The sequence below is a fragment of the Crinia signifera genome, chromosome 5 (assembly GCF_055691185.1).
Source record: "Crinia signifera chromosome 5, ASM5569118v1, whole genome shotgun sequence".
Taxonomy (NCBI): domain Eukaryota; kingdom Metazoa; phylum Chordata; class Amphibia; order Anura; family Myobatrachidae; genus Crinia; species Crinia signifera.
Genome location: NC_139221.1, coordinates 205407005 through 205423796, shown reverse-complemented (window position 1 = coordinate 205423796; position 16792 = coordinate 205407005). Strand labels below are relative to the sequence as shown.

At 38.6% G+C, this 16792-nt stretch overlaps 1 protein-coding gene across 2 annotated transcripts in view; it reads right to left on the bottom strand.

Annotated features, from left to right (window-relative positions):
* BMPER (BMP binding endothelial regulator) overlaps nucleotides 1-16792 on the bottom strand; it is a 207164-nt gene that overhangs the window by 36650 nt on the left and 153722 nt on the right. For both annotated transcript variants that reach the window (XR_014474987.1, XM_083188458.1), the window contains exons 12-13: nucleotides 15395-15724; nucleotides 1606-1942 (exon numbers count right to left, since the gene is read on the bottom strand). Coding sequence is in view for 1 of the 2 variants with exons in the window: in XM_083188458.1 (XP_083044584.1) it covers nucleotides 1606-1942; nucleotides 15395-15724 (667 nt within the window). In the remaining variant the exon portion in view is untranslated. The remainder of the gene's footprint in view (nucleotides 1-1605; nucleotides 1943-15394; nucleotides 15725-16792) is intronic.

Sequence of the window (16792 nt, the reverse complement as noted above, 5' to 3'; positions counted from 1 at the left end):
TCTAGATATACTGTAACACTGCATAATAACAGCTGATCAACTAGAACGTACATTTTATTCATTCTGTTTGACGTATGTGATATACGCAATTTAAAGGTAAAATATATTTTCAGAATGAATGACCTTTAAATAAACTATTGAGAGACTTTGCTGTCGCCTATAAAACTGAGACTTACCAGAAGCAAGCCTCAATAAGGAAATACAGCATGCACATGAAGGAATTGGCCCGCAATGCTGAGCGTGCTTTGGAAGGACTGGTACATGTTACTAAATGGAGTAGTTATAATAAATATATGTCGGACATGTTCCTCTCCAAAGCAGCTAAAAAAATATCATTAATCAACTACCCAAAGTGATACCATGTTTTCTGAATCGCTGACAAAACTTAATAAACTTAATAAAAGGTTTGGATAATGGTATGAGTTGTGTTATTTGGTACAATGTCAGTATGATACAGTATTTTTAGCATGTTCCTTATAAATTCTGTGGCATTTTGTTTCAAGACCGCTAAAGAAGTCCTTTCTGTTTGCTCTTAAAAAAAAAAGAAAAAATTGTCCCAAAGATAAAAAATCTGGTAAGACCACAATCAAGTAAGATTAATGTGACAACCAGGAAATATTCCTATGGTTAGTGATGTAATCAATAAGGCCTAGAAGCAACATGATACACTGTTCCATACCTTGGAGGTTAGCAGTTACTGATATGAAACTTCATCCATGAGCATGTGGATATACATCTGACAAAGGAGCCCGCTGAAGCTTGATGAAAATACCAAGTCCTGTATTATAAGCTAGGTTATAAAAACTGGAGCTTTGTAAAAGTTCTGTTCTTAAGTTATTGAAGTTTGGAAGGAAACGTTCCATTTACAATTAGGTTGTGTGTTCACTTTTGGACTAGCAGCATGTACAGAAAATAAAAGTCTTTGAAAATGGCAGGAGGATAACAAATTCCTGCTACACCTTCCACAAATGGGGGTTTACTTTTATATAGAACGTAGGACTGTGCACGGCACAGGAAAGAAAGCAGCTGGCTTGAAAAGAGAAGTGACAGGAGGGGAGCAGAGAAAGAGGAAGGTGTTCCTCTCTAGAGACCTTGAAAAGCCACCCCATAATTTGGGTTGCTGAAATTTCTAGCTATATCCTTGTCTAGAGAAGTTGTAAAAGCCAAGCAGTTTGGTAGTTACTCTGTAACTCAGCGTCACATGAAATCAAATGCAACATGTAAGCCAGCCAAGTTCTACAATAAAAGCAGCTTTTATCTACAGAACCTAGTGTTCTCATCCAGACACCTTGATGTCGTCACCCCAGTACACAGGCACATGTGTTTGGAGCTAAATTCATTGACACACTGGTGCAGAGGAACAATAATTCTAAATATATTTCAGTTCTCAACAGTGGCCAAAATCCAAGTCTCAGAGCATCAAAAGAAGCTACAAACATGTATAGAAATGTATAGTAAGCAATAATGAAAATATATTTTTGTGCTCACTATGCTCAATGGACTATGCACCGTTTCGGATAAACATAAAGGGTTATATTTATTAAAGTGCAGATTTAGGAAGTAGTCTTAATAACTGCAGAATATAATGTTTCATTTAGAACTTACCTATAGAACATAGCATAGTCAACTGTTGAATGACAATTCTGAAAGTCCCATGATTTTAGCTTCTGGCATTCCCTGTGAGCTCGGAGTTTCACCTTAACAGTCCCTTGACATAACTCAGGTGCAGTCTTCCTACGAGGGCGGTTACAGAACTCATTAGATTCCACCCTCCACGAATCACCAAAGTCATCCACGTCAAACTTGAAGTTCCCATCACTACCTATCAGATCATCTCTTTTGTGTCCATTGTAGTTTCCACACAAACCACAGAGTTTTCCTTTCAGGTGAGGAGCTGCCATCACTTCCACAAAGCTGTCTCCATCCCACGATATTTCCAGACCTGAATATGCAGAGATTATCAATATTACATATAGAAATAATAAAGGTCATATAATGCACAAATACACTGTTATTAGTTTGAGATATTCATCGGTTTCACAGAAATTACTCCCATTTCAATTCATTTAGTTTTAGAATATGTTCTTTGTATAAATTTTAAATATAATATAATGTTTCTATGTATGCACTTAATTAGTCAAATATTTAAAATGCTAAAAGTAACATTTAGTGTTAAAGAATTGGTGACAAACTCACAACTGTAGAATCTCGTTAGATGTAAACACTGATTAGGTGCATGAGGTAACTTATTCCAAACCGCTCCACAAATATACAAATAGGTCACAGATAAGAGCATCTTGACAAATCCATTTAAAAGTACTGTAGTTCCAGAGAAAACACCTATGTAAACCAGACATGTTGTTCCATGCGTGTAATCTCATGTTGAGGTCAGACGAGTTGACATTTTGAGGATTACTGTTAATGACCTATACAATAGTACCTTGCCCCTTCTCCTTATGAACTGAAAGTTCAATATTAATTGGTGTCCTAAAATAGGAAAAATTAGGAGCAAGTTCATGTAATTGTGACTCAGATAGACCTGACTGTAGTAGCATGCATACCCATCAGACAGCATTCTACGTGCAGGTGCTGGAGGTGTAACAAAACGCAATGAAGATAATGACAATTGCCAACACTAGTTAGACAACTGTAATTGGCTGATTACATCTTGATCCCTTCCATTGATAGTAATTACATTTTAAGTATGGCTGGATATTTTATGAAGTCATATATGACTTCATATAATATAGAACTATTTGCAATACTTAATGGAGACTTTCATTTCCTCTCCACTGCAGAAGATTGCAAGTTGCATTTTAAAGGGATACACAACAGATATTTGTATACAATTATATTGTATTTGCCAAAAGCAACTCTTGCAATTATTATTAACACGGTGAAGACAATAATTTATCTTGTGGAGGTGACACTTGATAGCACTATACTTCTGTATAGAAATATGCTTTTTCTGTGTTATCAAGGAACTTTATATACCATCTGCTGTTCCCTATGCAAACCTGGCCTTTATACTAGGAGAACTGAACACATCTTGTTATGTGTCTGATGGAACATATGCGCCTTTTCATGTGTGCATCATTTCCTGCTTATACTGTATTTGGGGTGCAACTTTGTCCAATTCTACTAAATTAATTTAGATCTTAACTAACACATTCCCATGTCAATAATAAGCACCAGCAGTGAACACAATGACAGATGTATAACATAAATGCTGTATATTTGGGCTATAGCCTGCATTTAATTATATTAATTTTCTGGATAAAACAAATGTGTTACTTGTGGCTGATGCTTTGTTAGGACTTGTGAAGAATGAAGTGGCTTTATGTCTGCAGAAGACTATGGAAACACAAACACTGTGTTTTACATTTGTAATATCTGAGCTATGTAAGCTTGTGTAGAGAATCCACATGAAGGTTTTATGTTATTGTAGCTTTTAGCTGAATCTTGCAGCACAGTACAGTATGGGCCCAATTCAGACCAATTCGAACGGCTGCCAATTATCAATATACCACACAAGCCACAATTGCATGAACATGCTCCCAATTTTACCTATTTTATGACACTTTCAGTTCATAAGGCGCAAGCTACTGTCATAAAGGTCACCTAATCCTCGCCTGACCTCAAATTGAGATTATACGTATGTCACATTGTTTGGTATACATAGATAAGGCTTTTCTTTGGAACTACTATTAGATTGATTATTGATAGACCGCACATGCGTACAGGTCCCCCTGCGAATGAAGCCAGCGATGGCTAGTCATTGCTAGCCACTCACAAGATGAATGACAGCCATCCAGCATTTGTAGGAGACACACCAGCATTTTCTGGGAGTGCTGCCGAAAACCACAGGTGAGCCAGGACTTGGGAGGGTGGGACGTCATCAACAGCCCTGATGTCCCCATGGCCAACGCTCCGTCAAGTAAGTCTAGACTTACTCAGCAGTTGCACACAGGGGGAGTCCATTTCACGATGAGTAAACTAGAATAAGGCCCTTAGTGTTGTAGTAAGTGTTAATAAACAGGCTTCTTTATCTACATTCAACCCATTATCCACAATCTACACCATAGAGAGCTGTCTCCCACATTTAACAGCTGCTGTGCCTACTATCATTTCTATTTTTTTTTTTAAATATCGTATTTACGAGAGGAATTAGTCCACTGGAGTACATGGGTGACATTAATTTTGCCCTGTCAATGCAACCAAAATGGCATGGATATTTTAAAATCTAAACTGACTTAATTTATGAGGTTTGATACGTAATAAATAAATAAAAACTTGACAATGACGTCTTGATATTCATGATGTCGACACCACAATGTCGACATATGATACCACACCTGTAAGGGCCTGATTGTCCGAAGATATGATGGGTTGCGAGAGATCCAATATACATTGTATATTCATTGTTGCTATTTAGTCTAAGATGGGAGTTCTATTTGACATGGGTTGTTGCTCTGGGCAACCAGATACTATTTTATCTTTAGAAGGTGCTCAATAAATAAGAAATCGAATCCAACTGGTTGCCTATAGCAACATCCCATGTAAAATAGAACTCCCATCTTAGAAAATGTCCCCCTTTAACTTCAATTAGAACCTTTACTTCTACAAAGACCTGAAATGAACTATAGAAAAAGCTTACATTACTTGTTATGAATAAATAAACCAACGTTTTTGAATGTAATAATTTGCCAGCAAATAATAATAAATCTTCCCTACGAGTGTCTTTACATGCACTTATTGTTTTCTTATAGGTTCCAACAGGCATCTCTTTGTAGAACTGCTAAGACGTATACTGTATACATAAGGCCAGAACACACAGATGTTTCTCATGCACAATGAGGATCGTTCCAAAATAAAATTACACTGTTTTTAATAACAAACATTCAGCTGCTGAATTTGATTATAAGATGAAAGGCACAATAATCATTTTAATTTGTTTATGTTGAAAAAAAATAAAGTATTATTCTAGGGTCTATCAGCACTCTCACTTGGCATAGTTTAATAATCTCCCTGTAGAAGTGGAAACAAATGAAATATTTGGTTATTTTAACATTGGTAGTACTCTAGGTGTTCCAGCCATGGAACTCTCCCAGGGTAGTACACAAGAAGCTGCGTATGCCATTGAGGCTGATGAAATACTATCATTACATTTGCTGGCAATGTTCTAGTTGTGGTGGACCTAATCACAAATTAATTAATAAGGCCTTTGGAAGAGTTACCACTCTCTTAAGACAAATGAGTATTATTGCCAACGTCATGTCTAAGTGATTGATGCTTCAGAAAGCAGTCTTAAAACACATTATAAAGTTAATTTCTAAATGGTAATTGAATCTTGGATGTAATTTGACTACTGCTGGCTATTCTTCATTAACTGATGTCATTGTTGGCTTTGTAATTTGTGTCCCTTTTCTATGGCCCTTAGATAAGGAAAGGATGATAGTAAAAGTACAACCAGGTGATAAGCACTGTCCTGTCAATGCGCTCTTAAGCTGTACACACGGGCGACTTTGTGTTGTGCTAAGTGATCTTGGTTAGTGCGGTACACTGATACCGTGTCCATGTCAACTTACGTTTACATTAGGGTCAAAAAATGTGACAAATTTATTTCGACCTTATGGCTGTTGACCTTCCCATTTTCGATCTAATGTTTGTGTCGACCTTTCGACACGGTTGACCTCAACATTTAGTGGATGACCTGATGTATGTTGACCCACATAGTGTCAACCCTATGACCCTTACCCTATGTTATTTACGCATGCCAAATGAATATATAATTCTAGTTGTACATGCAATAACTTTTCAACACATTGTTTTCTTTTTTTTTTAAAGGATAGAATAGATAAGAATTACTTATTGCTTATATTGGGACATAGCAATAACATCAATTTCTCTATTGCATCCTACAAAATAATAGACAGAATTTGACTGGTTGCTATGGGCAACATCACCTCTTTTCATTTTTATAATCTATGTGTGCTGATATTTCCAACAGTCCGAAATATCGTTACCTTTCAATAAGAATACATTTGACCTATTCAATATTCCCGACTGATGGAAATTTTCCGAGAGTTGGATCAGAGTGTCGGATGGAATCCGACTGTCGGAGATGTTCTTATGGTCGTAAAAGCCTATGGATCAGCAACAAAAATGCAGACTGTCAGTAAAAATGATCCGAATCTGCATGGGCGACAATGTGGACAGATTTTTGCTGATATTTCCGACTGTCAGAAATATTGGCACACGTTGAATACCCCTCTAAGAGTTCACTATGGAGTTCATGACAGAGTATAAAAGCTCTGAAACAGACAAGAGACAGGATATTTAATCGAAAATTGCAGAGCAATTCTAATCTTTTTTGCAAAGTTTAAAAAGGATCCTTTGTGTTCAACACAGACCAAAATTTCACTGACATCTGTTATACCATTTTAACGCTAACTTGAACAGTCTGCACTGATGCTTAGCCCTTTACCACAGACAATAAAGGCAAGAATCTCCCCTTCTAAATTAATTTAAATGTTTAAATACATACAGTAACACATATCATTCTAACATTTATTACTGGATGAAATCATATACATATCCGAAATATTACAAAAACCGTAGATTTTCAGAATATTTAGTTTATTTTGTTTCGTTCCCCCCACCCCCGCCCCCAGCACCTTTTTTTTATACTTACCTCATCCCCTGTGTCCACGGCGTCCATTGGACTCCTCTTCAGCGTCATCTCCGGTCCCAATGATGCATTGCGTGGGCGTGCTGGCACCTACACAATGCATCATTGGGATTGAGGATGCAGCTGAAGAAGAATACGAAAGCCGCTGTGGATGCCAGGGGACACCTTGGACATCTGGGGACCATCGGGGGCACCACCAGGTGAGTATGAAAAAATATATTATTCCGAAATCCTCAATAATCCCTTATCCAAAATGCTTGTGGTCCAGAGCATTTCTGATAAGGTATACTCAACCTGTATAAATAAACCTTATATCATATTTATATAGACAATTAAAATTGATTTTTTTATCAAACTTTTTGAATGTCATGCAAAATATTATATTCAAGAGGAAATATCTAATGCAGGCATGTCCAACGTTGGCCCTCCAGATGTTGTGAAACTACACATCCCAGCATACTTTGCAATAGTTTTAGCATTCTCTAATAGCAAAACTGTGGCAAAGCATGCTGGGATGTGTAGTTTCACAACATCTGGAGGGCCAACGTTGGACATGCTCGATCTAATGCTAATACTGTACCTTACTACCTAATAGTAAAATATTAACCCAGAGAAAAACTTTTTTTTTTTCATATTTGCAGCATATTTTGATAAGGTACCTGGTACTTAGTCTACCTTTTTCAAAAATCCCAAGTAATCTCCATTTCCTTCACCAAAGTGACCTGATCATTACATGTCATGCAATCTTAACGCAGCTGCCTAGGGCCTCATGCTTTAAGAGCACCAACAGATATAGGGATCTGGCCACGTTTGTAACTGTGGACAAGTGTATACTTTATTTAAATGTCCTCAACAAAAAAGGCCCCCACCATGGAGAAGAAAAACCACCAACCATATGGACTATCAAATACATACAGTAGGAACATAATCCAACGTCACATTCAGTGTCGGACTGGGGCATGAAGGGCCCACTGGGGAAAGCAGGGATAGAGGCCCTTGTTTAGGGGTGTGGCCAGTCTCCAGAATGGGTGTGGCCAACTGTCACAGAGGTTTGGCTAACCATTAGAGAGTGCATGGGCTGGGCCCTTTGATAAGTACAGTATATAGTAAATACTGCTAGTGCATGCATGATAACGTACCAGATTAATAACAGCAATGCACTTCAGGAAATACATCATAGTCCCAAGAGGAGATGGGCCCCCTGGCAGTGGGGCCCACTGGGGGTTTCACCTGTACCCCTGTGGGCCAGTCCCACCCTAATCACATTTAACAGCAATCAAACATAAAGCAACTTTATTGGGGCATACAAATGGAGGGGTGTTAAAGCTGTACCAAGGGGATACCACCAGAAATGGGTGCTATGCTTTTAAAATCTTTTTCATATTAACTTTCCTCTTCCATACAGGATTACTCTCTTTTTGCAATTGAGTTCACTATTACCCAAATACCAGAACTGTGAGTCAATGGACTTGAACATTCTATGGTTAAGAAATCCAAAAGAAACAGTTCTACTGTTTCCTTTTTAACCTGAGTGAGTGACCATTTGTGGACTTTATTTAATCACATATGTAAAGCTGGCCTAGCAATATTTTAAGACAATTTGGTTCTTGTTTAGTTTCACGGCGGCAGCATGGCCGCCCGCTACTTCCGGGATTGGCGCTCTGCAAACTTTGTAAAATAAAATCCATGCCAACATGAATAGTTCATACCCCCACGATCCACGTTAGCATGGAGTTGACTTTCGATAGCGTGGCGAACGTAGCGAGCCACCGAGCCCTTAGCGTGGGCGAGCGAAGCAAGCTGCCGCCGTGAAACTAAACAAGTACCGACAATTTTGTTAATTGTTAATGATATAAGTATATACATCCCCAGTAAGTGAATTGTTTCCTATGAACAGTTATTTTCTGAAGGAGCCTCAGATTAGAACATTGTGCATTAAAATGATAGGTGCATTTAGTGGTGAAGAGTGGATTGGAATGGTAACCAAGAAGAAATGCCCAATATATTGTATTTTGCTAGAAAGTAACCTTGCTTCTTTCTTTAACATTCCCTGCTCTACTTTTATTTTCACTTCTTTATCCCTTTTATGAGATTTTTCCTAGTAATCTGTTTTCCTGTATAATGTTTTCACATTATCCCGTCAAATTAAGGTTATTGTCCAGTAATTAATATAGCTGCTGTGCACTTTACTTTTCTTTTTACCCTTTTGTGTCTTTCTGTTGTTTTCAACGTCATAATAGAAAATGAACGTTGTAAAATAGTGTGAGTTTTAAGCTAGTTATTCGCTGAAATGGAGATTATAGTTAGTTTCAGTGTTATAGACTAAAGCAATTCAGTGCACATTTTTTAAAGTGATTGTTGATGAATTTGCATTGGCTCAGCCAATCGCTGTGTCAGAATTTGATTTAATATCATTCACAAGAGAATAACATATTTCCACTCTTATACAAATATACATCAACCCCAGGTCACAGAGTATGATCTTCATCACTGTTAAGAGGTTCTGCAGTTACCATGGCAACCAAAGGAGCACAAAAGGGAACTGTAACTGTGCTGTAATCCTATATTTGCTATATTATAGTATTATTATATAATTGTTCCTTCTGACTTTGAAATGATCACATTACATGAACAATTTGCCTCATTAATTTTACATGCTGTTTAATTCATTTAACAGTAAATAATGTATGCCTGGAACAGTAATCCACTATGCAGACCAAATCTCACAGGAATCCTCACTATGTATTTGACACATGTTAATAAGAAATTTCTCAGCATTCACCCCGTGTTTATCTACAACCAGGATATTACAGTTCCAAATCAGTTTTGTCAAAACAAATTTAAGCCCTTAACACATCTTCTAGGATTCTGTGGACCTGCTTGTCTGTTAACTAGCTGATCCAGGAAATATACCAGATGTTCTAAACGTTATTTGTTCCTGTGTCCAATATACTTTCCAAGAAAAATTACTATGCTCCAGCCATTCATAGTAACTGCCCCATTTGCTTCATGAAAATGCCAATTTCTCAGCAATGCATCAAATGTCCAGCCCTTCATCTTAATTTATTAATTCATAAAATCTGTAATTTTTGAAAGTAACTAATAATTATAACATAAAATAAAAAAAATAAAACACTATTGCAACTAATTGTACACTGAAATATTTTTTTGTATTTTAAGTAAATATATTCTCCGATATTCTCTGTGTGGTTATTTGATTGAAGTCCACCGAGTGCCGCACTGTACTGTGTCTATATATATATATATATATATATATATATATATATATATATATATATATATATATATATATATATATATATATATATATATATATATATATATATTGGTAGGAGGATCCGCACACAGGTAAGTCACAGGACAACAAGGAGGTGCTCCACTCTAAGGGAATCGAAATCCCAAATATAATTTCTGTTTGCTGGAAGCAGGCACTCACCACAAGCGAACTCAGAGCAAGTTGAAATAGATGGTTTAATCAATCATCATGTATGTCATGACATACATGATGATTGATTAAACCATCTATTTCAACTTGCTCTGAGTTCGCTTGTGGTGAGTGCCTGCTTCCAGCAAACAGAAATTATATATATATATATATATTTACTTAAAATACAAAAAATATATTTTTATATGCAATTGAAAAAGAAGTGTGACTCCAGGATGTGCATAAAGCATCTTATATCCACCCATGCCAGTCCCAGAGTGACACTTCTTTTTCGATTGCATCTATGGGGGGGATGTTGGTTTGCCTAAAGAGAGTACCAAGCAGAGGAGTGCCGCGCAGAGTATATATATATATATATATATATATATATATATATATATATATATATATACACACACACACACACACTTTAAAATACAATTAATTTTGGGCAGCAAGTGGCATTGGTTCACTTAGATGTTTAGTTTTAACACTAACATGACTTTAGCAATTCTCTCTAAAATCAAACATTGCTTTATCTGTTTTCTATCTATGGGTATATTCAATGCTTTTTGCGAGCTGTGACAGTGAGCAGTCACAACTTGCACAGTCAGTATCTAACTGAACCCCTGCACAAGCCGTTTCCACGTCACTGGGTTTTTGTAGAAAGGCTCATGGCTAAATGCAGTGGGCTCCTTGCATTAGCCGTGAGCCTGATTGGGGGAATCTGAAAACAATCTACTCTAACCTTTTAACCCCCGTGCCAGCAGCTCACCCTATTCAATGTTCCAGGGGAACCCTAACTCTCAGATGACAAAGAGATGTGGCTTCACAGTGATTGTAGTAAATGAAAAAGTGACAGTACTAAACTGGTACATAAAGTTGTACAATAATGAAAGATGTATATAAATATATGTTTCATTTATTTTGGAGGTTCTCAATTTTATTAATTGTATGCAAAAAGGTTGCATACAATTAATAAAATTGAGAACCTCCAAAATAAATGATGACCAGTTAGGTCAATGTGTAAATATACACCAATAAAGTATACACCTAATTGTAGGTATGTTTTTATAAAGAGTCTAAAATAGACATTGTGGGTGAGGAGTGCGTCCCGTCCAAACTGATTTCTTTTCTTTCTCTTTGTTTCAAATGTGTTAATATTAAATCAGGGGGCTGCACCCTAGCAGGTCAGGAATTGTATTTGGATAAAACTCCTGGCAGGCTGACAGTTCTTCCACCCACAAAACAATACAAACTATTACCACTAAACTTATGGTGCGGGTCTCCCAATCCCTTTCTCTCCAATATAAATATATGTGTCTGGATAGTGTTTATTCTATGGGTAGTATGTAATTACCCACAATATATTAAAATTAAAAGATCCTTTTGGTTTTTATCTATATAGCTCTGATAGCAGACAATTATTTGGGGATGCAAAGCAACATCTCTGATAACCAGCCCCAGAAGACCTGTTTTGCAGCTATAATGTATGGGTCTGGAAACTTATTCCAAACCCCGTGTCATCACCTCAAAACAAAACAGTTTTCAACTAAAAACCTACACTTTAGTAGGATAGCCCAAGAATGACCATCTGGCTAAAATCATGATATTGGACCATTTTTTAATGCCAAAAAATTTACTGATTGTATTAACTGTGAAATATACAGTACCTGTGTAGTTTCACGGCGGCAGTTACGTAGTTAGCATAGCATCCCTGTCAGAATCAGCGTAGTGTTCCCGTGGCTCGCTTAAGTAGTTAGCGTAGTCAATAGAGCATGTTCCCGCGGCCGCTTAAGTAGTAAGCCTAGTCAGTCAGGCGTCCCTGTCAGTATCAGCTTTATGTTCCCACCCATTCACGGGCTAGCCGGAGCTTACATAGTTAGCGTAGTCAGTTAGTCAGTCAGCGTTATGCAGTTAGCGTAGTCAGTCAGCGCTTATTACAATGTGTGGGAACCATTAACCATTTTAACCTGCCTGACATGACAGGTGTGAATGTGTTCCTGAAACACCCCCACTATCCACTCCAGCCCGAAGTGTGGAAAGCGTTGCGACCCCCGCGAGGGGACGCGGTATGCGTCCTCCCGACTTGTTCATACCCCCACTATCCACGTCGGTGATGAGTTGATCTTATAAAGTGTGGACAGCGAGGGGACACGGAATACACGTCAAGTAATCCATGTCCCCTCGTGGGGCACGCTGCACTTGCCACGCTTCGGGTTTGGTGGCTCACTGTGATTGCCTCGCCTTATAAAGTCAACTCCACGCCGACGTTTATAGTGGGGGTATGAACACGTCAGAAGGATGCCTACCGCTACACTCGCCACGCTACGGGCTGGCATGGATAGTGGGGGTTTGCCAGTATGTAACATGAAGCACTGGCAAATGTGTCCTTTATTGTGCATGAGACGCACTTGCAGGAGATGCACGCGCTACTGAACCCCTAACCCTGTCGGCACGGTTGCCGTACCCTACTGCAATACTTACTGAGACGCACAAGCATATGAGACGCAGGAGAGCACCTCTCAGATGGAGCCCGCATGATCCCCTCTCTGCTGGCGTCCGCCGGCGCAAGGAATCTGGTGGTTACCGGTGCTGTGTGAGAGGCGCTCACTAGGCTTGCCATTGATGCCAGGACAGAGCTGCAGCTCCTGGGGACAGTACGTGACTACGCTAACTATGCAGAGCTGCCGCAAAGACACTACGCTTACTATGCTAGGCAGCTGACAACGTAGCTTAGGCTGCCGCCGTGAAATTACACAAGTAAGGCAGCCGTTGGGCTACGCTGACAACGTAGCTTCAAACGTAGCTTAGGCTGCCGCCGTGAAACTACTCAAGTGCCAAAGATACAATTAGACACAAATGCAAAATAAAAGTACTTATTCAAAAGTCCATAATTGCATTTGTTGCAAAACTTAAACGTGTTGAATACAAATATTGATTAAACAATGTGAATAAGTCACTGCAGCCACATGTATAATAGAAATAGTAGTAAATACCAGTATTGGCAGTCAGTTGTTACATATAGCATTTTACAGGAAATGCATTTAACACTCTGAAATGCAATATAGCAATATTATTAATTAGCCTTTATATTTGGTGTGCACCTGCATCTCCTACTGCTGCTTGCTGCACTACAAGTCTCAGCAGGTAGCCCCTCACATTAGTCTAGGGCCCCTCTCCCTATGTACAATTAACATAATCGCAAGATGATTCACTGTCTATGTTACTCGGACGATCAAAATCATGTCAGTAGTTCTCAAATGTATCAGAAATGTACGTATAAATTAACAATTACTGCCCAGTAGCTAAAAATAATAGTTAATATTCTTGAATTGGTATGCATTTGTGGTCAAAACTGAGGCACAAGAGAAGAACTTGCAATCAACCTGCATTAAAAAAGGTAAATCATATTTCTTTAGAGCTTCAATGCAATAAATGTTTAGTCTACTAGCAGAAATGTGTTCCTTACAGAGGGCCAGATATATAAAGCTTCAAAAAGTGATAAACTGATGAACAGCCAGCCAATCAGCTTCTAGCTGCCATGTCACAGGCTGGGTTTGAAAAATGACAGGTAGGAGCTGATTGGCTGGTTATTTATCACTGTCCATTTTATCACTTTTTAAGCTTGATACATCTGATTTATTTGAAGTAATTTATAAGCACTTTGGGCATAATTTATGTTTGTATGCAGATGCAAACGCAGCTTTGTTTTTCTAGGATACAAACCTGCTAATCATTGTAAGTAAAGCTGTTGTCCTATAATGCGCAATTGCAGACACAGTACTGGCACAATAATGAGGACTATTGGCTCCTCAGCTTGACTATGGCTATATAAGTGGTAGTAGTAATAATGGCGCAATGTTTCTCTAGGTACATGAGCAAAGCTGAATTCAGATACACGCCTCTAAAGCAGCCATGACACCCCTGTGTTTTTGCCGCAACTCTCTAGTTAACTCCCTTAAATGGTCCCTTCCTGTCAATCACTCTGTATTTAACATGTTAGTGTAAGCATGATTGCAAAGGTACATTATCAAACTTGGCACATACGCAATCTGCTAACATGAATTATGCTGGCCATACATCAGAAAGATCGATCTTAAGATCGATTGCGCTCATGAATGTGTCCAATTTTCCTTCAATTCCCCGGCAGTCCTTGGTGGTTTTTGGACACACAATGTGCACACAATCTGCATACAATCCATTTTACAATCAATTGAGATTGTATGATTGGGTACAATATCTTTCTGATGTATGGCCACCTTTAGTCCCTTTGTTCTGTGAACTTAAAACATTTAGCAGCATTCATTAATAAGAATGGGGGAAATAATTATCACGCATTCATGCAATTTTTGGGGGATTGATTCAGGGTAGTGCAATGAAACTTCAGTTAAATGAATGTCAAGAGATTAATTCAGAAAGATATCATAAAGCAGCCCAGTGTTATATGAATCTGAAATCTCCCCAGCTATATTGGAATATTCACTAAAGGTTTGATGCATTGGAGATTTATGAAGTGGACCAGTGGAAAAGTTGCCCATAGCAACCAATCAGCTTTGACGTAGTACTTATCAAGTACACCCTATAAATCTCCAATGATCAAACCTTTAGTGAATATTCCAATAGATGCTGCTTGGTTGCTATGGGTGACATCTTTACTGGTCCAATTCTGAACTGCTTGAGTTGATATATCAACCCCTATGCCTTGGAGAGAGATAAAGTGTGTGGTGATAGAGTACCAGACAACCATCTGCCATGCTACAGGCTGCATTTTAATAATGACAGGAGCTGGTTTGTGATCACCTTTAACTCTCTCTCTCTGAAACGTAGTAAAAAATTCAGTTAGTTAGCACATTTTAGCAGAACTGCAACTGCTGCTGAATCGGCCCCTAAGTCACCTTGAACGAGGCTATGAGTGCAGATGGTTCTCTATGAAATGGCCATACAGTTGACAATACTGGTCATCTTGCAAACATATGAAAGACATTTATTTCATGGGCGAGTTCTGTGACATCACGAGGTGTGACTATGATAAAGGGAAATGTCTCAGTTACTGTAGATTTCTGTAGCTAACATGGGTTTGGTTACAATGACTGTTCAGGGTGTGGATGGAAAAACAGTGGGTGTTGAGACTATACACATCAATCCGTACAGAAATGTGTATTATATGGTAATTATTATGGTTGTTGTGGCCATCACGCCAGGACCAGTATGTTCAAAAGTACATGGTTAGCATTCTGTACCTGGGAATCTCATACCTGATTTTGTAGTCACTTTTAGAAGGTAACCATCAAGATCTATATGAAAATGAGGTGTTTCATAAGGGAGTGAGATCCGTGTTCCATTCCACTTTACTGTGAGATGCTGCTGGAGACTAATACTGCTTCCTCCCATTACAAGGTCCACGGTTTTTGTCCATGAAAAAGAGTGTGTGCGTCGTGCATCATTTCTTACTAACACTTGAAACGTTGAGGTAGATGTTGAACAGTCCTTGGTCAAAACATATTGACAAGTTCCTTGAAAATTGAATGTTCGGCCATCGAAGGTATTGTAGTGGGGGTCTCCAAATACAGTACATACTCCAGGTTCTACAGCAAAATATAATTTTTAATTAGTGTGCAGACTTTCATTGGAAATATTTAATAATGCATGCATCAACATGACCCATTCTCTTTGCTGTTTAGCTGGCATAGACTGTACATTGGTGGCTCAGTGTAGTTTATGCTGGTGGAAGTAAAATCATTAAGAACACAGTGTCGATTTACAGAAATTATGTTTCATACTTTATATCAAAGTGTTTTGATGTCACTGAGGCAGCCTGTAGAGAATCACTTATCACTTATACCAGTGGTTCTCCACCTGGGGTACATGTACCCCTGGGGATACACTGCAGACCGGTTGGGGTTGGTAATTGCAGAAGAGGAAGGAGTCTCTCAAGGGTGAAATAAGTCTCCTGAGATGAACCACGTTGCTTCACTTCCAGTTCCGTCTGCAGCATCATCATACTTTTGCCAGACCAGCAATCCAATGGGAATTAATGGCACTGCCCTCAGAATCAGCATTCATCTTCCCCATGCTGATACGGGTGGGGGAAGCAGTGGCATTAATCCTACAGGCGTTAGCAGAACCCCGGAGACAGTACACAGCCAGCGTCCAGATACAGAGTTAACCGATTCCTGAACGCACACTACTCCTCCGCTACTCCTTAATATAAAGGCACACATTGAATTGAAAGGAGGGGATACTCATGACTGAAAAGCCTAATCAAGGGGTATGGGAGAGAAAAAATGTTGTAAACCACTGACCACTGCATTGTTTTATTCCATATTTTTTTATCTTCCATAATGTCTACCATACAAAAATCAACAGTCTTCTTATCCTCCTACTCTACTACCACTCTTCTTGATCCTATGCCAAATAAGTGAAGCCCTGTCTACTATGCTCATCCCGACCTTAACTCAAATCTGTAACCTTTCCATTGTTCTTTCTCTCTCTCTCTCTCTCTCTCTCTCTCTCTCTCTCTCTCTCTCTCTCTCTCTCGCTCTCTCTCTCTCTCTGGGTATCTTTATTTCAAATTATCTGAAAAAAAAAAAAACACTATTCTGGCCCAAACTCTCTCTCAAAGTTCCCATTTCTCAGCTCCCAAGCCCCTCCGC